Below are 23,154 nucleotides of genomic sequence, written 5' to 3'. Positions count from 1 at the left end.
TTGAACTGGCCTCGGGTGCCAAAGTCAATAGGGGTAAGAGCGAGGCCATGTTCTTCGGGAACTGGGATGACCGCTCCTTCATTCCCTTCACTGTCAGGACAGACTACCTGAAGGTGCTAGGTGTTTGGTTCGGTGGAGCTGGGGTGTGCACTAAGACTTGGGAGGAGCGTATCACCAAATTGAAGCAGAAGCTGGGCAGGTGGACGCTCCGGTCCCTCTCCATCGCGGGTAAGAACCTGGTTGTCAGGTGCGAGGGGCTTTCGGTACTGTTGTATGTAGCGCAGCCTTGGCCTATTCCCTGGACCTGCGCCGCTGCGGTCACCCGGGCCATCTTCTACTTCATTTGGGGATCGAGGATGGACCGGGTCCGCAGGACACCATGTACAAAGACCTGGAAAATAGGGGAAGGGGCGTACCGAACGCCACCCTCGCCCTGACGGCTACCTTTGTGTGCGGCTGCATCAAGCTGTGCGTAGATCCTCAGTACGCAAACACCAAGTGTCACTACTTCCTGAGGTTCTACCTGTCTCCGGTGTTGCGAAGGATGGGCCTGGCCTCGTTGCCGCGGAACGCTCCGAGTAGTTCGACCGTTCCGTACCACCTGTCCTTCGTGGAGAAATTTTTGAAAGGAAACACCTTTGACCACAAGGCCATCAGGCAGTATCCTCAAGACCCTTTGGGAAAAGGAGAGGGTGGATCCCATCGTGTGGTTGCCCACGCAGACTGCCAAAGTCATTTGGCAGAATGCCTCATCACCAGAACTTTCAAACAAGCACAAGGGCATTGCTTGGCTGGTGGTGAGAGGGGCTCTGCCAGTGAGATCCTTTATGCACACCCGGAATCTCTGCACCACCGCACGCTGCCCTCGAGGCGGCTGCAGCGGGGACGAGACTGTCGATCACCTCCTTCTGGAGTGTGCCTATGCGTAGGAGGTCTGGAGGGGAGTGCAGTGGTATTTGTCAAGGTTTGTCCCGAGCAGGTCCATGTCACAGGACTCTGTGCTCTCTGGGCTGTTTCCCGGGACGCACACCGAGACCAACATCAACTGCGCCTGAAGGACCATCAATGCGGTGAAAGACGCTCTTTGGTCTGCCTGCAACTTGCTGGTCTGTCAGCTGAAAGAACTGACCCCGACCGAGTGTTGCAGACTTGCGCACTCCAAGGTCCAGGAGTGCTGAGGGACGCACTAAAGCTTGGGGCAGCCGCCGCCAAGGCGCGGTGGGGAAAGACCATCGTATGAAACCCATCGTCCAGAATAGAAAAAAGGGCCCCATCTGGTAACTTGGCCCAGTTGACGTCTTCCCCAACTGGTCATGGGGCCAACGGGGACTGTGCGGGGAGACGACTGCCGGGGTATTTTCTTTGCTTTGTTTTTTTTTACTATGTTTTGTTTTTGCCTTTAGTTGGTGTACGTACCCCCTGGGTAACCCGGAGCGGCTTGCATGACTGGGTAGGTGTATAAATGTTTTATTTTTTGTACATTCTATGAATAAAGTATATTTTTTCAAATAAAAAAAAGGTGACGAAACGTCTGAAAACGAACCTTCCAGCTCAGCGAGCAAACTTACATCCAGAACCTCAACCTGAGCAACAAATCTTCTCAAAACTCGATTGAAAGTTCTGAAGCTACTCAAGTTAGGCACCATCGATAGAGGGTAAAAACAGAGTTAATGAGCTATATTTTTGTTTTCGTTTTAGGAAATGCAAGGTAGATCATTTCCTGATATCCTGTTCCCAATTTCAGCAAGTCAGCCTGTTCAGTCAAAATTCTGGTCTCCAAGGATCAGCTGCAAGCTAACCGCTTCTGAGGCCACTGCCTCTGAGGGTAAGCCCAAATTGGCAAAAAAGGTGGACTTACTTTGAGCTTGGCTGATTGTTAAGTCCATCTCTGTTTACTCGGACTGGAACTCCTGTTCCTTTCATGGCAATTCACTTCCCTAGCACAACCTTTCATCTACCAGTATCAGCATCAATGAAAAAGTCTGACCAAATGACCAGAATCATTTCTCGTCCTTATCCTCATTATGAATGCCTGACTAAGCTCCAAAAGCCACTCATAGATTCACCTCTGAGTGTATTTTTAACTCAGTTGCAAAGAGATCGACTTGCTTTGTTTCATTGACAGTACAATAAGCCTTTATTTCTTTGAGGAACTTTCTAAATGTCTAATGGTTGATTTGGTCAAAGTTAGGAAAATGTTGTGTTTTTTAAGTGGATTTAAGCTTTTTTTTCCTGAGAAAATGTAAATGAACAATTTTCTGAGCCTGTAAAAGGGTTAATTCTTTCAAAGGGGATTTTGAACTAGCTGATCGTTTCTCATATTTAATGAGCATTTGAAAAAAACTTGCCAGTGTTGTCAAATGAATCATTCATTCTGTACATATTGAATGTTGGAAGAGTTTATCGATAGCCCATCAGATGTTAGGACTTTGAATCAATGTGAAAATCAATCACAGGATCTCCTGCTTTTATGAACATTGGATTCTCAATGTTGTTGAATGCATAGAGGACTTCATCCCTGGATATAATACTCTAATGCATCTGAATTCTTACACAATACCAGTGAATTGCATGGTCTTTTATCATCCACTCACAGAGCACTATGATCAATAAATGCATTTACAATATACTCAATGTGTCGAACAATAACATTACAATTAAAGTTGGAAAGTTTTTTTAAGCTTACCTGTCATAGTTCTATAACAGATTGTCCCATTGTTCACAATCTGATTTAGATGACACGATTACGACAGCCTTCAGAAACCCATTTGCCTTCACAAAAATAGGGACCAGTGGGAAATTTATTCTTGAATTAGGCATATGAACAGTGGTGAACCCAACATCACTTTAGGTTAGCATCATAATCTTTCACATTTCCCAACCAGAAAAAAATGGTTTACAGTGAGAATGGCCTGGCAAGTATGAAGTTGTAGTCCCTGTGTGCACTATTTGGTCCTCCCAAGCATGTTTGCTCATTGTCCAGCCAAGGAATTCAGCCCAGTGTTTCAGATCTGTCAGATAAAAGGTCACACACAAAATATTGACCCTGTCTTTTTCACTTCACATGTGCTGCCTGACCTGCTGATTGGTTCCTGTTTTTCTGTTTTTATTTCAGTTAACCCAGGACAAGCTACATTACTTTAATCTCAATATATTGTATTCCCTTCTGTCATTGATTTATCTGATGATTAAATTTTATATTATTACAAGGAGACATGCTGTTGTTCACATGAAACTGAGTTCTGTCACCAAAGTGACTTATGCAAATAAAAAATGAATTAGAAACCTGAACATTCACCTTCAGATGAATTGGGCTACCCTTTAATGCTTCAAAAATTGACTAAACGTCTTTTTTATTGAATGGCAGGACAGATTTCAAGGACTAAATAGCCTTCTGTTTCTATGTTCCTTTGGGACAGAGCTATCAGTTCTAGGGCTACACTTCACTGATCTAAATAAATTATTACCTTTTATAAACGGTAATTGGTTTTCCTTAATCAGAATTCTTTGTTCTTATGATATTGACCTATACAACTGTTCTACTGAAATTAATGAATTCAAATTTATCTACCTTGCAATCACATTTAAATTTAATAAAAGGAAAGTTAATAATCTTTTCCAGATGGAGGCTGCAAATTTATCTTTTTCAATGTAGATCAGATCAAGATGCACATAATTTTAAACTTTAACTACAAGATCAATCTAAAAGAATGCTTCGGTCAAATATGAGAAGAATTTCAGTTTGCAAGTTTACCCATACAAAGGCTGTATACGTTTTATCATTCTAAGTAGTAAATTTGGTCACGTTAGTCACGGGTTACAGCATCAGTTATAGCTCAGTTGATAATATTCTCATCTCTGAATCAGAAATTGATTTTCATACCAGACACCTGAGCTCAAAGCCTGTCACTTTCATACAGAGCTGAGCATGTCTTGCACTATTAGAGGTGCCGTATTATGGATGTTGAGCTGAAACCCATTTCTCCTCAGCTGAATGTAAAGAATGCCATGGCACAATTTCAAAGCATAGCAGAGGGGGTTTTCACTTCTGTGTTCAGATAGTTCTTCTTACTGAACCAACATTATTGAAACGGATTAAATAGTCATTATCTCGTCTATTTCACATTGAAAGCAACACAATGAAGCAAAAGTTATCGTGACAAGTTTTTAAAAAATTTTTGTCTGCTCTTTACAAGGCAGAAACCACTTTAATTGGACTGGGAGTCAGTACTGCAGAGTTCATAGCAAGCCTTCATGCTTCCCACAAAATTAGGTCCTAAAAATTTGAACTCCCGGCCCCTTATATTTCTCACTCTGATTCTCATCTCAAACCAGTTAGACTGACATCAGCTCCGTTAGAGAGGAGACATCATTGGTCAACAGTCAGGACTTCATCAGGAAATGGCCCAGGGCCAGGTAAATATTTATTAGAAATTGTGAGGGAAGGATGGATTAATTGGTAATCTGTTAACAGAAAAGAACTTGTTCTTACAAAGTTATCCTATAGCTTTCTTTGAACCATTAATAACAATACATACTTTAATCTCCTTTGTTCAAAGTCCCTATGGCTGCTAGTATTCACAGGTGTGTTGGGACACAATGCAAGCTATACTTGGGCATGTTGTAAAATGGTATGTATACCCCAAGTATGTCAGTAGGACATTATGATGTTGGTTAAAATAAACCCCTGTTCCTCTTGTTTGTGTGACCTCCCATTCTAAGTCTAAACAAACCAACTGCACCTCCCAGTCGCAAACCATTTCCACTCCCCCTCCCATTCTTTAGATGACATGTCCATCATGGGCCTCCTGCAGTGCCACAATGATGCCACCCAAAGGTTGCAGGAACAGCAACTCATATTCCGCTTGGGAACCCTGCAGCCCAATGGTATCAATGTGGACTTCACCAGCTTCAAAATCTCCCCTTCCCCTACCGCATCCCAAAACCAGCACAGTTCGTCCCCTCCCCCCACTGCACCACACAACCAGCCCAGCTCTTCCCCCCCACCCACTGCATCCCAAAACCAGTCCAACCTGTCTCTGCCTCCCTAACCTGTTCTTCCTCCCACCCATCCCTTCCTCCCACCCCAAGCCGCACCTCCATCTCCTACCTACTAACCTCATCCCACCTCCTTGACCTGTCCGTCTTCCCTGGACTGACCTATCCCCTCCCTACCTCCCCATCTATACTCTCCTCTCCACCTATCTTCTTTTCTCTCCATCTTCGGTCCGCCTCCCCCTCTCTCCCTATTTATTCCAGAACCCTCACCCCATCCTCCTCTCTGATGAAGGGTCTAGGCCCGAAACGTCAGCTTTTGTGCTCCTGAGATGCTGCTGGGCCTGCTGTGTTCATCCAGCCTCACATTTTATTATCTTGGATTCTCCAGCATCTGCAGTTCCCATTATCACAGAGTAGGAAAATGTCAGGAATACAGTACAAAGCTTTTTCTTCAATCACCTGAAGCCCCCATTCATGCTGTTGTTGTTGTGCAAAGGTCTAATAAAAAAAAGTGGCCCGTTTAATTTTTTACGCCAGAAGCAGAACATCAGGAAAATGTGCTCTGTGTTTCTTTATTCAACCTCATTAAGCTTTTCCAGCTGAAGTCCAATCCATTCTACATCAATTAGTGTCAGTCTTGCCTTCACGATAGCACTTTTCTGTTTGGGTTAAAAGTTTATCTGATTGTTATCTGTGGGTTTTCAGTGTGTCATGATTGCTGTATTTACATTTGTACCAGCATTCATTACACTTCAAAAGTTATTGGATGTCTAACTGGACACGAACAACAAAATATAAATAATGCAAACCCTTCTTGGTAAAACTATTTTTATATTTATCCCAATAATGCAGTTTAAATGAAACGCATAAAAAGCCTTACAATTTCATTTTGATACTTCAGATCCCACATCAGCAAGCTATTTGCTCTATATAGGCACAACATCCTGATTAATACCATATTATTTCCAGTTTTGTGTTATGATTTTGTATCTGTTGGAAATAAGTGAAATTATCCAAGCTGTTTTCATTTTGATAGCCCTTGGGAGTGAACATTTTCAGACTCTATGGGTTACAGTTCATAATTCTGCAAAAAGTTAGGCTGTTTTACAAATGTTAATGGTTTAGGCTGTATCAGAAATACTTCAAGTATGTATGTTTGTAAACTTGAAAGAAAATACAAACAAAAGCAATGTTGAATCTGGCACAGTTACTCTCCATTTAAAATTAACAGAAAATGGAGTACAATTAGCATCTCCTTTTAGGTGTTACATTATATACATTACTGTACAGAAGCTGCAGGGTAATAAACCAAGCTATTGTGAGCTCAAGCAACTCAAACAAGACCCTTGAAGTATGTTTTTGTTGATACTGATTAGTTTGCTCTCCATGCTATTGTAGTTAATTGATAGTTAAAAGACACTGCAGCTAAAATAATGCTGTTTGAACCACATGAGTATAAATTGTGTTGGATGGCGTACTGGAAGCTTTTTATTTTGTCTAAGATACCTAAAGGGCATCTGTGCTTTGGGACATTCACATAATGTGTGCAATCACATATTTTGTGATTAAAACTGAGGTTCCTCCCATTGAACTTCCCACATATGTTGTGCTATCACAGTGGACTCCATGAGCTGAAGGAAAAATCCCCACAGACACAGGTTGAATGCCTGTTCTCCACTGGGACTATGCCTCTGGAGACTGAATTTACCTCAGAGTTCAACCATCCATGAATCCAAAGCCATCTAAAAACATACTTATGACCAAGGAAATCAAGAACCACAAACTACCAAACAGGGCAAAGCCAATTGAGGAAGCAAGCAGAGTGAAAACACCAGGCCGAAACCAAATTGAAAACTAAAAGTGAAAGCACCAGGGCACATTAAAGGAGGAGTCTGTAAGAGGGTGAAAATGGGGCACCTGGAAATGTAGAAAAACCTGGAATTGAGAAATTGTTAACTAAATGCTTTAAAGAATACTTTAGTATTGACCTTGGAGAGGAAAATATACTCCAAATATACCTCTTCTAAGAATTGAGAAAAATCTGCTCTGCTGAGCCATTATGTGGCTGAGAATGGAACTGCACATTGTCAGAAGTCTTGTCAACGAACAGTGTGCATGTGTGTTTGTTTCTGACCTTGGGACATCCTAAAGCACTTCATAGCTTTGAAGTGACTTTGAATGGTAACATAATGCAGTATTACTGGAGTAGTAACCCAGAGGATCAGACTAATGCTCTGTAGATAGAAGTTCATGGCAGCTCATGGAATTTAACTTTGATGAATAAATCTGGAATTAAAAGTGAGACAGTAGTGTCGTAAAAATCTTTCTGGGAAATCTGCAGTTTCTGCACTGTTTACATGTGACTCCATAGCCACAAATTTGTGATTGTATCCTAAGTAGCCTAACAAGGCATTCAGTTGGACCAAACGTCTGCAAAAAAGTGGTATGAAAGGTTGGATAGGTACACCATGTGACATTGAACCAAGCTCCAGAAATGACCACAATATACTCTGCCCTGTCAACCCTGCAAAGACCTCCTTATTAACATGTGGGAGCTTGCACCAAAATTGATTTCAGTAACCAAAACAGAAATTGCTGGAAAAACTCAGAAGATCTGGCAGCATCTTAAAAGAGAAATTAGAGTTGACATTTCAAATCCAGTGAATCTTCTTCAGAACTGATGGTGGCAACAAACTACATCAATTATGCAGAAGGGTCATTGAACCTGAAACCTTAACTCTGATTTCTCTCCCCAGATGCTGCCAGACCTGCTAGGTTTTTCCAGCAATTTCTGTTTTCGTTTCTGATTTCCAACGTCCATAATTCTTTCAGCTTTATCCACAGATTTCAGCATCCAAGAAGTCATGAATAATGTAAACACATTGTACGTAGTCATCAGCAAGATAATTCCATTTCTGACTTTATAATGTAGGGAAAATCATTGATAAAGCTACTGACAATACCCCAAAAAGCTCCTTCAGCAATCTCTTGAATCTGAGGTGAGCAGGCTTTCGCAGGACGATCAGTGTATGACTCCAACCAGTGAAGTATTTACCATTTGCTTCAATTTTGCTACAGCTTCTCAATCCCCAATGCAGTCAAATGCTGACTTGATTTCAAAGGCAGCCACCCTCACCTCACTTCTTGGATTCAATTCTTTTACCTATGTTTTGAACCAAGGTTGTAATGAGATCCTGAGCCAAGTAGACCTAGGAAAAGCCAGAATGAGCATGATTGAATAGGTTATTACAGTGTAGATGCTGCTTGATAACGCTGCTGACAACACCTCTTCTCACTTTGCTGATGATCAAGAGTAGATTGATTTGTAGTAATTAGCTGGATTGGATTTATCTTGCATTTCAGTAGTTTTCTGAATCGTTGGTTAGATATCAGTGTTTAAAGTATACTGAAGCTCCATCGTAACATAGTTACAAAACAGCCAAGTATTGCACAACAAATGATCAGATAGTCTGTCTTTGATAGCGTTGGTTTAGGGAAAGCTAGAGAAAATCCTGTCATTTAAATAGGGCCATAGACTGTCTAAATATGTGTAAAATACTCAGGAGCTTGATTTAAGACAATTTCAGGAATCGTAGCTGTCTCTCAGTACCATACTGAACTATCAGTTTAAATTTTATGCTTGAACATCTGCAGTGGAGTTTGAGCCCACAACCTTCTGATTTGAGACGAGAATGTTAACACTGAGTCATGGGCAATGGCAAGATCCTGTAAGAAATTAACCAGGGCAGACATGATAAGATATCTAGAATTGAAGTAAAAATCTACAAGCTCTGTTACTATTAGAGCTTGTCAAGAAAGCCTGTAGATGTTACATGACCAATATTACAATAACAGTTCTTAGCTCTGCATTTTCGTTGAACTTTTAAGTAAGGCATTTTTTGTGTGAAAGGTAAATAAAAGGACAAAGAATGTAAATTCTGAGAAAGTAATTCAGTCATAGTTTGGAAAATTCCTGTGTGGGTTATACCCAGTCCTATGAATCATCATGGAATGTCATACCTGGAGGGTGTCACTGAATTCAATTAGAGACACTTCAAAGGAGGAGATGGAATGCAAAGGTGACCTGTAATCTGAGATAACGAGGTGTAGAGCTGGATGAAGACAGCAAGCCAAGCAGCATCAGAGGAGCAGGAAAGCTGACGTTTCGGGTCTGGACCCTTTTTCTGAAGTAGGGTCAAGACCCAAAATGTCAGCCTTCCTGCTCCTCTGATGCTACTTGGCCTGCTGTGTTCATCCAGCTCTACACCTTGTTATCTCAGATTCTGTAGCATCGGCAGTTCCCACTATCTCTGAACTGTAATCTCGTTTGGTTGCCGAATTAATGAAGGTCAATTATCACCACCAGAAACTGCATCCAGTGAATTATATCCCAGCCTGTGGATGTAACCCTTAAAAATAGCAGTTCTGGGTGAATGACAAGCTTGTCTTTGCCTCTTCCAGGAATATACAAAAAAAGGCGTAAGGAACTAAATGCAAACCAGATTTTGGTGTGCTAGTCTAGTGTTCTGGTTTCATGGCGTTGGTGTGCGCTACAAAGGTCATTGCCAAAGAACATCCACAAGGCAACCCTGTATTTGCAGGTACACGAGAAAGTATCTCTCTCACTGATCGATGGGAGCAAATTGCAAGCCAGCAAAGTCGCAGTCAAAAAGGAAACAGGATAACTCCCAACACCTGACTTGCAGAATCTACTGCTGAAGTCAACACCACCAGAAGCATCCAATTCAGCGACCTCAATGTTTCACCAATAACTGCTCACAGACAGGCCAAAGACTGATTCATATGACTTTTTTTAAAACTGCTATGTGTTTTGTCACTTATCGTTTCTAATCTGTGAGTATAGTGTTTTACTATTCTTCCTCATGTTTTACTAAATGACAAACTAACCCTTTTTAAACTTGGAAAGCTTGGTTAAATTGGCTCCTTTTAATGCATATTACGTTGAAACTTCGCAACGTACCCGAGGGTGGGAATCCCTTGTGTTAAATTAATCTTGTTGCGACCAACTGAGGCATATGGGATTTGAATAATAAAGGAAAGCCACTTCCTCCTTCCTCACCCTAGATTTGAATGATCTGGGAGTGTGCCAGGCTGAATCATGATAAACTGGCCACATTTACCTGGGGACTGGTCATAGCACCATCTTAAACATCTGGTACCAATTCATGGGAACAAAACTCAGGAGTTACCGACTGTGAGGTAGTTTATTAGTGAAACTTGAAATGAAACAGCAATGCTAGATTTGAAAAGGGAATTATTTAAGACCAAGGCAAAACTTAATTTCTAATAAACTTTAACCTGTAATATTGGAATCAAAATAGAGCTTAATTCTAGTATCTTTGATTTTTTTTTTAAGTAATACTGTCCATGGCTTTGAAAGAAGAACGAGATACGATGATTGCCTTTTACTATGATAGAGATTTGAAAGCAGTTTGGTCAAGTTTTCTCTTGTTATCTGTATTATAGAGTCAAGATAACAATCTGTTTTATAGAATCATAGAATCTCTATAGTGTGGAAGCAATACACTTGGCCTGATGAGTCCACACTGACCTGACCCTTCAAAATGCATCCGGTCCAGACCCACCCTACCCCAGCAACCTGCATTCCCCTAATCCACCTAACCTACATATTATGGGCAATTTAGTACGGCAGATCCATCTAACCTGCACATCTTTAGACTGTGGGAGGAAACCAAAGCACTCAGAGTAAACCCACGCAGACACGGGGAGAATGTGCAACCACTACACAGACAGTTGCCGGAGGGTAGAATCGAATCCAGGTCCTTCATGCTGTGAGGCAGCAGCGCTAACCACTGAGCCACTGTGCTGCCCTACTTTATACCAATCAATGCTTTAGTTGCTATGTTATAGTAATCAAATTTCATAACTGGAGGATTGTGAGAAGCATTAAGAACAAACGACTATGGAGGGAAAGGTATTATATAAAGCCTTCTGCTAAGAGCTTTTTACCTCCATTATCGAGCAGCTTCTCCTCTACTTTTCTGCCTCTCTTTCATTTCCCTCTCAAGCTGCAGTTCAAGGAGAATGGTAACGACAGCTCCCATCACGAGAGACCTTACCAGTACCTTTGTGAAGCCACAACAAGGCCAACCTCATGTGCAGCACCATCTTTTACCAACTCAGCAAACCACTAAGTTTTCTACAAAGTCATATAGAGCCACTTGAAGTTAATCAGCAACTAACCTGCAAGCTATTGCTGATCCATTTAAGTAATGTGGTTGGATGGTCTTTCCTGTTGTTGAGCACATGTTTCAGTTGTGCATGTTTAAGTGAGATATTAATTGGAGTGACAAGCTCAAAAAAATGGCCACGGTAGCAAAATCAGCATTAGACACTGGCTGACGGCAAGATCTACTGACACAGCATACTTTCCACTGGATAATAAAATGTGAGGCTGGATGAACACAGCAGGCCAAGCAGCATCTCAGGAGCACAAAAGCTGACGTTTCGGGCCTAGACCCTTCATCAGAGAGAGGGATGGGGTGAGGGTTCTGGAATAAATAGGGAGAGAGGGGGAGGCGGACCGAAGATGGAGAGAAAAGAAGATAGGTGGAGAGAGTATAGGTGGGGACGTAGGGAGGGGATAGGTCCGTCCAGGGAAGACGGACAGGTCAAGGAGGTGGGATGAGGTTAATAGGTAGATGGAGGTGCGGCTTGGGGTGGGAGGAAGGGATGGGTGAGAGGAAGAACAGGTTAGGGAGGCAGAGACAGGTTGGACTGGTTTTGGGATGCAGTGGGTGGTGGGGAAGAACTGGGCTGGTTGTGTGGTGCAGTGGGGGGAGGGGACGAACTGGGCTGGTTTAGGGATGCAGTTGGGGAAGGGGAGATTTTGAAACTGGTGAAGTCCACATTGATACCATTGGGCTGCAGGGTTCCCAGGCGGAATATGAGTTGCTGTTCCTGCAACCTTCGGGTGGCATCATTGTGGCACTGCAGGAGGCCGATGATGGACATGTCATCTAAAGAATGGGAGGGGGAGTGGAAATGGTTTGCGACTGGGAGGTGCAGTTGTTTGTTGCAAACTGAGCGGAGGTGTTCTGCAAAGCGGTCTCCAAGCCTCCGCTTGGTTTCCCCAATGTAGAGGAAGCCACACCGGGTAAAGTGGATGCAGTATACCACATTGGCAGATGTGCAGGTGAACCTCTGCTTAATGTGGAATGTCATCTTGGGGCCTGGGATAGGGGTGAGGGAGGAGGTGTGGGGGCAAGTGTAGCATTTCCTGCGGTTGCAGGGGAAGGTGCCGGGTGTGGTGGGGTTGGAGGGCAGTGTGGAGCGAACAAGGGAGTCACGGAGAGAGTGGTCTCTCTGGAAAGCAGACAGGGGTGGGGATGGAAAAATGTCTTGGGTGGTGGGGTCGGATTGTAGATGGCGGAAGTGTCGGAGGATGATGCATTGTATCCGGAGGTTGGTGGGGTGGTGTGTGAGAACGAGGGGGATCCTCTTTGGGCGATTGTGGCGGGGGCGGGGTGTGAGGGATGTGTTGCGGGAAATATGGGAGACGCGGTCAAGGGCGTTCTCGATCACTGTGGGGGGAAAGTTGCGGTCCTTGAAGAACTTGGACATCTGGGATGTGCGGGAGTGGAATCTCTCTCCCATTGCACCGCCTCCCCCTCTCTCCCTATTTATTCCAGAACCCTCACCCCATCCCCCTCTCTGATGAAGGGTCTAGGCCCGAAACATCAGCTTTTGTGCTCCTGAGATGCTGCTTGGCCTGCTGTGTTCATCCAGCCTCACATTTTATTATCTTGGAATTCTCCAGCATCCGCAGTTCCCATTATCTCCAATACTTTCCACTGGACCTCACTTTACAGGTGTGAACACCATCACCAGGATGGAGATTAGCTTGAGTCAAAAGTATTGTAACCCTGCATCTTCAAGGCTATATGTTGTCTCCAAAATATTAGATCTGAATGCATCTGAGTTTTGCAGCAACGCAATCTTTAAATTGCACTCAGGATTGCCAGTATTAACTTTAGTAGCTTATGAAGAAAACTACTTATTTATTTAATACAGATGTAAAGTCTTCCTTTTTGACATCAAAATATTTGCAATCATAAAGAGTACATTTGCCTTGCTGCATGGTTCTCTGCTTTGAACATAAAGTAAGCCATTCCTCTTGATTGAATGAAATATTAATGTAATTGCAGTTTCCTTTGGGTATTGTCTATTATTCATTGATTCCAGCTTTCAAGATTCAAGCCATAAATAATGTGTGCACAACAGTTGGCTTGATGGTCATATTTGAGTAGAGCCTGTGAGAGATTCTTAGCAATTAATTATTTTGATTATAAAGGCTAATCTAAGTGCTCTCTAACACTGGAGGTGTTATGAAAAGAAAGACTGTCGTTATGTCCATTTTCTCAATTTACAGTGGACATGAGTTGCTGAGTACCATCATATATTTGAAGCACTGCAGAAAGACTCATCGTACTGCAGGATAGATATAGACTAAACCTGATGAGTTGGTTTCACACTGCTGTTAAGGGTCAGATAAAACTATAAGCATTGGATTATCAGAAATATACCTTGATGCAATTCAAATGTCTACTGCGCATTTGGAAATTCATGACAGGTTCATTGCATGGTCATCAAAAACAAGATAACGACTGATGTAATAAGCAAGAAAAATAACATTAACGCCAGAAAACCAAAATTAAAAGTTACAAATTTCACAATCACCTTCACAAATGTGCTGATATCATTATCTTAAAGATGAAATGTTAAAAACTGATGAAAAGTTGAAAGAAAGTACGCTGAACAGATAAGCAACGTATAATTCTGTATTGCCACAGTACAGACCATCTTAATCACTCAATTTAAATGTACACTAATTCTACTTTTTAAACATATAGCAGCTCAACATTTGAAAGACACTGCAGATAAACATTTCAAACATAGAACAAGTTCATACCGATAAATGTACAGCAGCACTAAAGCCTACATCAGATTCACGATGTTAAGCGTGCTGCAGGTCCCCATTTTGAATATACAGCAGGGCGTCACTGCTCAAGGGGACTGTTAACCGGAAGACCCAGATAACGTTCTGGGGATAATAAAATGTGAGGCTGGATGAACACAGCAGGCCAAGCAGCATCTCAGGAGCACAAAAGCTGATGTTTCGGGCCTAGACCCTTCATCAGAGAGGGGGATGGGGGGAGGGAACTGGAATAAATAGGGAGAGAGGGGGAGGCGGACCGAAGATGGAGAGTAAAGAAGATAGGTGGAGAGGGTGTAGGTGGGGAGGTAGGGAGGGGATAGGTCAGTCCAGGGAAGACGGACAGGTCAAGGAGGTGGGATGAGGTTAGTAGGTAGCTGGGGGTGCGGCTTGGGGTGGGAGGAAGGGATGGGTGAGAGGAAGAACCGGTTAGGGAGGCAGAGACAGGTTGGACTGGTTTTGGGATGCAGTGGGTGGGGGGGAAGAGCTGGGCTGGTTGTGTGGTGCAGTGGGGGGAGGGGATGAACTGGGCTGGTTTAGGGATGCAGTAGGAGAAGGGGAGATTTTGAAACTGGTGAAGTCCACATTGATACCATATGGCTGCAGGGTTCCCAAGCGGAATATGAGTTGCTGTTCCTGCAATCTTTGGGTGGCATCATTGTGGCACTGCAGGAGGCCCATGATGGACATGTCATCTAGAGAATGGGAGGGGGAGTGGAAATGGTTTGCGACTGGGAGGTGCAGTTGTTTTTTGCGAACTGAGTGGAGGTGTTCTGCAAAGCGGTCCCCAAGCCTCCGCTTGGTTTCCCCAATGTAGAGGAAGCCACACTGGGTACAGTGGATGCAGTATACCACATTGGCAGATGTGCAGGTGAACCTCTGCTTAATGTGGAATGTCATCTTGGGGCCTGGGATGGGGGTGAGGGAGGAGGTGTGGGGACAAGTGTAGCATTTCCTGCGGTTGCAGGGGAAGGTGCCGGGTGTGGTGGGGTTGGAGGGCAGTGTGGAGCGAACAAGGGAGTCACGGAGAGAGTGGTCTCTCCGGAAAGCTGACAGGGGAGGGGATGGAAAAATGTCTTGGGTGGTGGGGTCGGATTGTAAATGGCGGAAGTGTCGGAGGATAATGCGTTGTATCCGGAGGTTGGTAGGGTGGTGTGTGAGAACGAGGGGGATCCTCTTTGGGCGGTTGTGGCGGGGGCGGGGTGTGAGGGATGTGTTGCGGGAAATACGGGAGACGCGGTCAAGGGCGTTCTCGATCACTGTGGGGGGAAAGTTGCGGTCCTTGAAGAACTTGGACATCTGGGATGTGCGGGAGTGGAATGTCTTATCGTGGGAGCAGATGCGGCGGAGGCGGAGGAATTGGGAATAGGGGATGGAATTTTTGCAGGAGGGTGGGTGGGAGGAGGTGTATTCCAGGTAGCTGTGGGAGTCGGTGGGCTTGAAATGGACATCAGTTACAAGTTGGTTGCCTGAGATGGAGACTGAGAGGTCCAGGAAGGTGAGGGATGTGCTGGAGACGGCCCAGGTGAACTGAAGGTTGGGGTGGAAGGTGTTGGTGAAGTGGATGAACTGTTCGAGCTCCTCTGGGGAGCAAGAGGCGGCGCCGATACAGTCATCAATGTACCGGAGGAAGAGGTGGGGTTTGGGGCCTGTGTAGGTGCGGAAGAGGGACTGTTCCACGTAACCTACAAAGAGGCAGGCATAGCTGGGGCCCATGCGGGTGCCCATGGCCACCCCCTTAGTCTGTAGGAAGTGGGAGGAGTCAAAAGAGAAGTTGTTGAATGTGAGGACGAGTTCAGCTAGGCGGATGAGAGTGTCGGTGGAGGGGGACTGGTCGGGCCTGCGGGACAGGAAGAAGCGGAGGGCCTTGAGGCCATCTCCATGCGGAATGCAGGTGTACAGGGACTGGACGTCCATGGTGAATATGAGGTGTTGGGGGCCAGGGAATTGGAAGTCCTGGAGGAGGTGGAGGGCGTGGGTGGTGTCACGGACGTAGGTGGGGAGTTCCTGGACCAAAGGGGAGAAAATGGAGTCCAGATAGGTGGAGATGAGTTCGGTGGGGCAGGAGCAGGCTGAGACGATGGGTCGACCAGGGCAGGCAGGTTTGTGGATTTTGGGAAGAAGATAGAAACGGGCCGTGCGGGGTTGGGGAACAATGAGGTTGGAGGCTGTGGGTGGGAGGTCCCCTGTGGTGATGAGGTCGTGAATGGTGTTGGAGATGATGGTTTGGTGCTCGTGTGTGGGGTCATGATCGAGGAGGCGGTAGGAGGTGGTGTCGGAGAGTTGGCGTCTGGCCTCGGCGTTGTAGAGGTCAGTGCGCCATACTACCACTGCGCCACCCTTGTCTGCGGGTTTGATGGTGAGGTTGGGGTTGGAGCGGAGGGCTGCCCGTTCTGCGGGGGAGAGGTTGGAGTGGGTGAGAGGGGTGGAGAGGTTGAGGCGGTTAACGTCTCGACGGCAGTTGGAGATGAAGAGGTCGAGGGAGGGTAGGAGGCCTGGGGGTGGTGTCCAGGAGGAGGACTTGTGTTGGAAGCGGGTGAAGGGGTCAGTGGAAGGAGGGTTGGGTTCCTGGGTTTCAACCTCACTAGGGCAGATGGTGGAATTTGAATTCAATAAATATCTGGTATTAACAGTTTAATGATGACTGTGAATCCATTATCGATTGTTGGGGGGAGGAAAAATTACCCATCTGGTTTAGGGAAGGAAACTGCTATCCTTACCTGGTCTGGCCTACTTGTGACTCCAGACCCACAGCAATTGACTCTTAACTGCCCTCTGGGCAATTAGGACAATAAATGCTGCCTTGCCAGTGACACCCTCATCCAGTGAATGAATAAAGGAATGATAAAGCTCCAGGCTTACCCAGCAAGAAGACTTCTGTCCACAAACCCTTCAAGAGATGAACGCCCAATATGATCCTGAATAAATCAGGTCGAAGTCCCCTCCTTTTCATTACAAATGAAATATTTAACAGCTTCTGCACTGGTCTTGACACTGAAAATGCTACTGTCCTCTGAGCTACGTTTGCCTTTCCTCTTTAGCATTGACAACCCTTGGTGGCCTTTTTGTGTCACCCATTCAGCTGGGAGTCAGTAGAGAAAGAGGGAAGCAGGAACTGGAGCCCTGATCAGCATTGATAAGGTTTGGGTGAAGCCAGAGCTGATCCGGATTATAGAACCATGCAGCCCAGGATTATCACTGGGGCAGACTATGTACTCCAGGGGTTAAAAAGTGAAGCTATCCAGCATTCATTTTATTCCCTATATTTGGAAGGTTAAAGAGTGATTTGCTTGAGGTATTCAACATATTAAAGGGAACAGAGAGATTAGTTAGAGCTAAACTATTTCTGCTTCTTGGGGTGGGAAGTACTGAGTCTCAGGAGCATAGTTTGAAAATTAGAAGTAGACCTTTTTAGGAGTGAAATCAGGAAACATTTCTACACGTGAAGGGCAGTAGAAGTTTGGCATTCTCTATGTCAAATGCTGATTGATGACAAAATATTTTAAAAGAGAGCTTGATGGATTTTTTTTAACTAAATGTTCTAAAGGATATTGGAAAGGGTATGGAGTTAAATCCAAGATCATCTATGATCTCATCAAGTGACTGAACAGGTTTAAAGAACTAGATTACCTCTCCTGCTTTTATATAACGTATTAGTTTCTGTGCTGTTTGCTTTGTATAAAGGTTTCAGTTGCCAGTGAATCATAGGACTGTAAAAATGGATAGATTTTCAGGAGTTTTGCTTGAACAGTTTATGCGGCACTCCCGGGAGGGATGAAGTAAATTAGTTCATAAATCAATCTGCTAAAAGTTTTTGTATTATTTGGTTAGAATTCTATGACATTTGAACATGAACATTTATTTCTATCAATCTAAATTTCATTGAATTTTATCCATGTAGTTTAGCTATTTTTCTTACTGTGTACATAGTCACTCAATAATTTCAATTATATTGCTTTATATATGATAACACTGGCCAGGAACTTGGAAAAAAAGATGTCATTTCGATGGAGGATATTTGAAAATAGTCATTTGGTACTGAACTTGAGTATTATTGAAAAAAAGACTGAATTTTTGAATCTTTTCGCCTTGCACTCATCAGTACAATTCACGAGAATACGGATGTAGAGAAAATGAAAATGTAATGACAAAATTTTTGGCAAAAATGTTTTGTGGCAATACTCAAGAAGATGCTCAAGGAGAAAGTGTGATGCATCCTGGTAAACAAAAACTGCCGTGCCATCTTTAATTAATTCAAGTGAGGCTCAGAGTCTGTGTTTTAAAATGGCATTTTAAACAATCCATTTCAGATTTGGCAGCTGTCCTTAAATTACATTTAGTTTTTGTATCTATCACAGATTGCTACGTATTTCTGGTTCATCATATAGTTATATTCCAAGGATAAAGTCAATCTGTGAAGACATTTTTTTAAAAAAATTGGTTAAATATTAAAGATTATTTTGCACTGGTATCTTTTAACATAGTTAATGAAAATGTAAAATTGGTAACAATTGTAGTTACAGCATTGTGAGCTTTTGTTTGGTTATATCACCATTCATTGTTGTTAAGGTGATATACAAAAGTTGATTGTTTACAAATAATGTCTTCGACAGATTCAAATCATTCAAACTCTGAAGATTGCAACTCCACCATTGGGATAGCAGAATTGCATCCAAAAGTAGAAGGTGAACCTGGACACATTAACGTTGCCCAGACAGTGGAAGATTTTTACAACGATGCAGGAGAAAGGAAACTGGTGGAGTTGGACCCCGTTTCAGAACGAATTGCACATCTGCTGACATCAAAGATTTCACAACTGAAAGAAGAGAGAGGTGGTCAGTATTTACTGCGAAGCTTCCAAATGGCCCTTGTTTTGTTTACTAGACATGGTGCCGACATCTTTCCAATAGGAAATTGTAAAGGTGGGCATTTCTCCTCTGTCAATTCTGCCTTCAATTCATTGGAATTCAGCTGTTTGCCTGGACTCTCAAAGGATGTTGTCAGTTTTATTCTGCAAGAGTTTCAAAATGAGCAGATACAATGACATGAAATATATTAAAAATGTTTAATATAAAATATTTTGACAATAGTAACCACAATTATTATCAACAGTAATTACAATATGTTTGCAATTGTAAGGAAGTGCATTCATTAAAATATCAGAGGGATATTATGCAAATGATTTACTATCTGACATCCAGTATAACTGAGTGTTTTGTAGGTTTAGATTTTAAGATGTAAGATTGATTTTATGTAGAAATTATCTCATATTTAAAAGCAATGAAATTTTTAGTTATCTGCAATGTAGAAATTAATGTTTCTGTATTGTAAGTGTAAGCAATTGCGATGAAATGCATACCAGCCTATTAAATACTTGTCATTTTTGTTCTTTTTTAATGAAAACAAACAAAATCAATCTGAGTATATTAATTCACCAAGTTGAAGGAGAAAATCTGATCCAACAAAAGACATGAAATGAACTGTAAGCCAGCTACTGAATTCCTGGCTTTTGGTCACAACATATGTGTATTTGATTTAGTAGCAGCAGTAAGTCAATGGGCCATGAGTCTGCTCTGCTGTTCAATAAGATCGTGATTAATCTGTCTGTGTTTTGCATTTCACATTTCCACTATGCACTTTGACTTCCTTGCCTAACAACAATTTACCGACCTATGTTGTGAAAATAATCAATGCGGTGCTTCTGCTACCTTCTGAAGCCGAAAGCAACAAAGTTTCAAAACCCTCTAAGAGTAAAGAAGACTCCTCACCTCTGCCCTAAAAGGGCAACACCTAATTTTTAAACTATTTTTAAATATTAGTTTTAAAAGTTTAAAAAATATTTTGTATTTTATCTTCTAATTTTCTGTATTCAAACACAAGAGACAATATCTTTTCCATGTCCAACTTTTAAAGTCGTTTGGGATCGATATATTTAAACACGTCACCCTTCATTCATCTAAACTCCAATGAATATAGCTAAGGTTCTTCAGTCTTTCCACATAAGACAATCCACCAATTCCCGATATCAATCTATTAAATTAAACCAAAAAAACACAGATGCTAGAGATCTGAAAGAAAAATGAAATTGCTGGAGATCTGGCAGCATCTGACAGAATTGATGAAGAGTCACCAGACTCAGAACTTTAATTCTGCATTCTTCGCATAGTTGCTGCCAGGTCTGCTGAGTTCCTTCAGCAATTCCTGCTTTTGTATCAATCTAATAAAACTCCTCTAACCTGCCACTGCTATCTTTATGTGCTTCCTTAAATTAGAAAACCAAAACTGCACAGCTTGTATGTTACCCTACATTCTGAGCCACTACTTTGTGCTTTACCTACTTTTAATGCAGCATCAAGTTAAATGTCTTCTGGAAATCCAAGTATAGTATGCCCACAGGCGCCACTTTATCTTCAGAGAACTCCAATAAATTGGGGTTAAGCATGATCTCCCTTTCACAAAATCATGCTAACTTTTCCATACTGCCTTTTCTAAGTGTCCATTTATAAATTCCTTAATGATTGATTCTGACACTTTTCTCATGATGTCAAGCTGAATGACCTAATGGTTTCCTTTTTCTGCCTTCCCCCCTTCTTAAGTAGGGGAGTTATATTTGTTTCTTTCCGGTCTGATGGAACTTCAATGTATCTACTACCTCATTCCTCACCTCTTTTAAGACCCTAGGATGAAAGCCTATCAGAACCTGGAGATGTGTTAGCTTGCAGCTCTGTCAGTGTGCTGAGTACCACTTCCCTAATTTCACCAAATTCCTCTGTCCCTCACAACTCCTGATTTACAGACATTACTGGAATGCTTCCTGTATCTTGTGTAGTGAAGACAGAAGCAAAGTATCTGTTCATTACCATTTCCTTATTTCCTACAACTTTCTCCCCATTTACATTCTCTACAGAGCAATATTCACTTTAACTTCTTCATTCATTCAAGGGATATTGCTGTTGTGTTGCCATAGTCTTATCAGACAATCAGGCTGCTCTCTCATTAGATAGAAATGACTGGTGGTGATTTAACCTGAGGGCCACCATACCTCAGGGCGAAGGGAGAGGCTGAGAAGGAGAGTCCTCCGTGGTAACCAGAGCCAGTGATGGGAATTGACCCCACACTGTTGGAATCAGAATGCTTTGCAAACCAACCATCCAGCCACATGAGCTGGCTAGACTAGATTTATTAGCTATGTCTAATTGTCCTGAGGGCAATTAAGATTTAACCACAATTCTGTGGGTCTGGATTCACATGTTGGGGCGAGACCAGCTAAGGGTAGCAGATTTACTTCCCTAAAGGATATTTGTGAATCAGATGGGTTTTTATGTTACATGGCTGCTATTAGACTATCTTTTAAATTCCAGATTTCTACTGAATTCAAATTACACCATTTTTCATCAGAATTGTGAAAACTTCATGCAAGCATGAGGAATGGTAAAGCTGTCTCACCAGGTCAAAGAGTAGAAGCTGGGGAGAGTTAGTTAAACCAAAATTAAAGAGTCAGGACGAGGGGAATATGTCTTTGGAATTGAGCATCAATTAAAGAGTATTTTTCATAGAATCCCTACAGTGTGGAAGCAGGCCATTCAGCCCATCAAGCCCACACTGCCCCTCAAAAGAGCATCCCACCCACACCCTTACTCTATCCCTGCATTTCCTGTGGCTAATCCATCTAGCCCCACATCCCTAAACACTAAGGGCAATTTAGCATGGCCAATCCACCTAACCTGCGCATCTTTGGACCGTGGGAAGAAACTGGAGCACCCAGAGGAAACCCTCATAGACACGGGGAGAATGTGCAAACTCCACACAGACAGTCACCCAAGGCCGGAATCAAATCCAGGTCCCTGGCGCTGTGAGGCAGCAGTGCTAGCCACTGAGGCACTATTTGAAACTTTATTTTTGTTGTGCAAAGATCTCTCAAATTGTCGTATATATAACTTTTTATTATTATTTTCTTTTGTGCAATAAATGTTGTAAAATAAAATCTTCAGCTTCGTGAATATGCTTCAGTGACTAACCATTATGCTAACCAACTGCAAAAGTAAAATCTTTGATTCATCAAACCACGTTTCATTCTGGAATCTGCCGTCCAGTATAGCTATCTGCAGGTTCATAACAATACTGGTATATAGGTTCTGAAGCTAGAGATAAATGAACTTTTATTAATGACAGGACGTATAAGTTTATGAACTTTCAAATAGAATATCCATTGTGGTCTTATTTATTTCTAAGCCAGGTTAGAGTTCAACACTGGATACCAAATAACGGCTGAAAACAACTCTTGTTTATATACCACGTAGACGTTTCCTCAGTAAAATCAGATAATTTGCTTTGAAACTTCCAATTCTCAGATTATTGCGATGTGATCCTCATGGGTCATATCCTACGATAACAGTTTATGGCACTGTTGAACATTGGTTCTTTGTAACTTCAAAGTGGAACTCAGCCCATTTCCTACAATTGAAAAATGGAATGTTTTTGCACAGTTATAAACACATTTTATAAAACACTAAGCTAAACTGGACATGTTAAGGTGGATGTTGATCTTATGTGATTGCGTAAGGTGGATGATAATGAATTGGCAACCATCTCACCTCTCCTCTAATGCTTTCTTCCACTGAAATCAAAATCCGGTGATTCTTTGTCCCAACGCATTGATTATTCATGGCAAGGATGGGGTTGCTGGTTCCTTTTTTGCCCACTGATTTACAGAAGGCTTGGGAATCAAACTAGTTCCAATCTTTGGTAGATAAACAGAGGCTGGAAGATCACAGCATCTGGAGGAAAGGAGTAATCAATGTTTTGGATATTACCCTTCTTCAGGACTGGATGTGGGGATAGTGGGAGCAAGAGATAAAGAGAGGGGAAGAGGTCTGGCAGCGGAATGGTAGTGATAAGTAGTAGGTACAACCTGGTTGGTCAAAGGGAAGGATGAATCTGGTGGTGGCTGGAGGGGAGGGTCAGAAAGTGGAATGGAAAGGAGGAGATGGGGCAGAAAAGGGAGCTGGGGAACTATTTGAAATTGTAGAATCAACGTTTAGTCCTCCAAGCTGTAGGGTGCCCAGGTGGAAGATAAGGTGGTTTTGTTCAAATTAGCAAGTCACTGCGACACAGGAGGAGGCCGAGGATGGACATGTCGGAGGGGGACCTGGGCAGGGAGTTGAAATGGCGGTGACTGG

At 42.8% G+C, this 23,154-nt stretch overlaps 1 protein-coding gene across 7 annotated transcripts in view; it reads left to right on the top strand.

Moving 5' to 3' along the window:
- LOC125455079 (shieldin complex subunit 1-like) overlaps positions 1-21,897 on the top strand; it is an 83,853-nt gene extending 61,956 nt beyond the window's left edge. For 6 of the 7 annotated variants that reach the window (XM_048536619.2, XM_059648345.1, XM_059648344.1 and 3 more), the window contains one exon: positions 18,589-21,897. In XM_048536619.2, coding sequence (XP_048392576.1) covers positions 18,589-19,019 — 431 coding nt within the window. In that variant the 3' untranslated portion in view covers positions 19,020-21,897. Of the gene's footprint in view, positions 1-1,403; positions 1,451-18,588 lie in introns of all 7 variants that reach the window. The other variant, XM_048536620.1, reaches the window with a different exon arrangement.
- Positions 21,898-23,154: the final 1,257 nt, after the last annotated feature.

Source organism: Stegostoma tigrinum, chromosome 9 (assembly GCF_030684315.1).
Source record: "Stegostoma tigrinum isolate sSteTig4 chromosome 9, sSteTig4.hap1, whole genome shotgun sequence".
Taxonomy (NCBI): Eukaryota; Metazoa; Chordata; class Chondrichthyes; order Orectolobiformes; family Stegostomatidae; genus Stegostoma; species Stegostoma tigrinum.
Note: the sequence above shows the minus strand (reverse complement) of the source record. Positions and strands in the feature narration are given on the sequence as shown.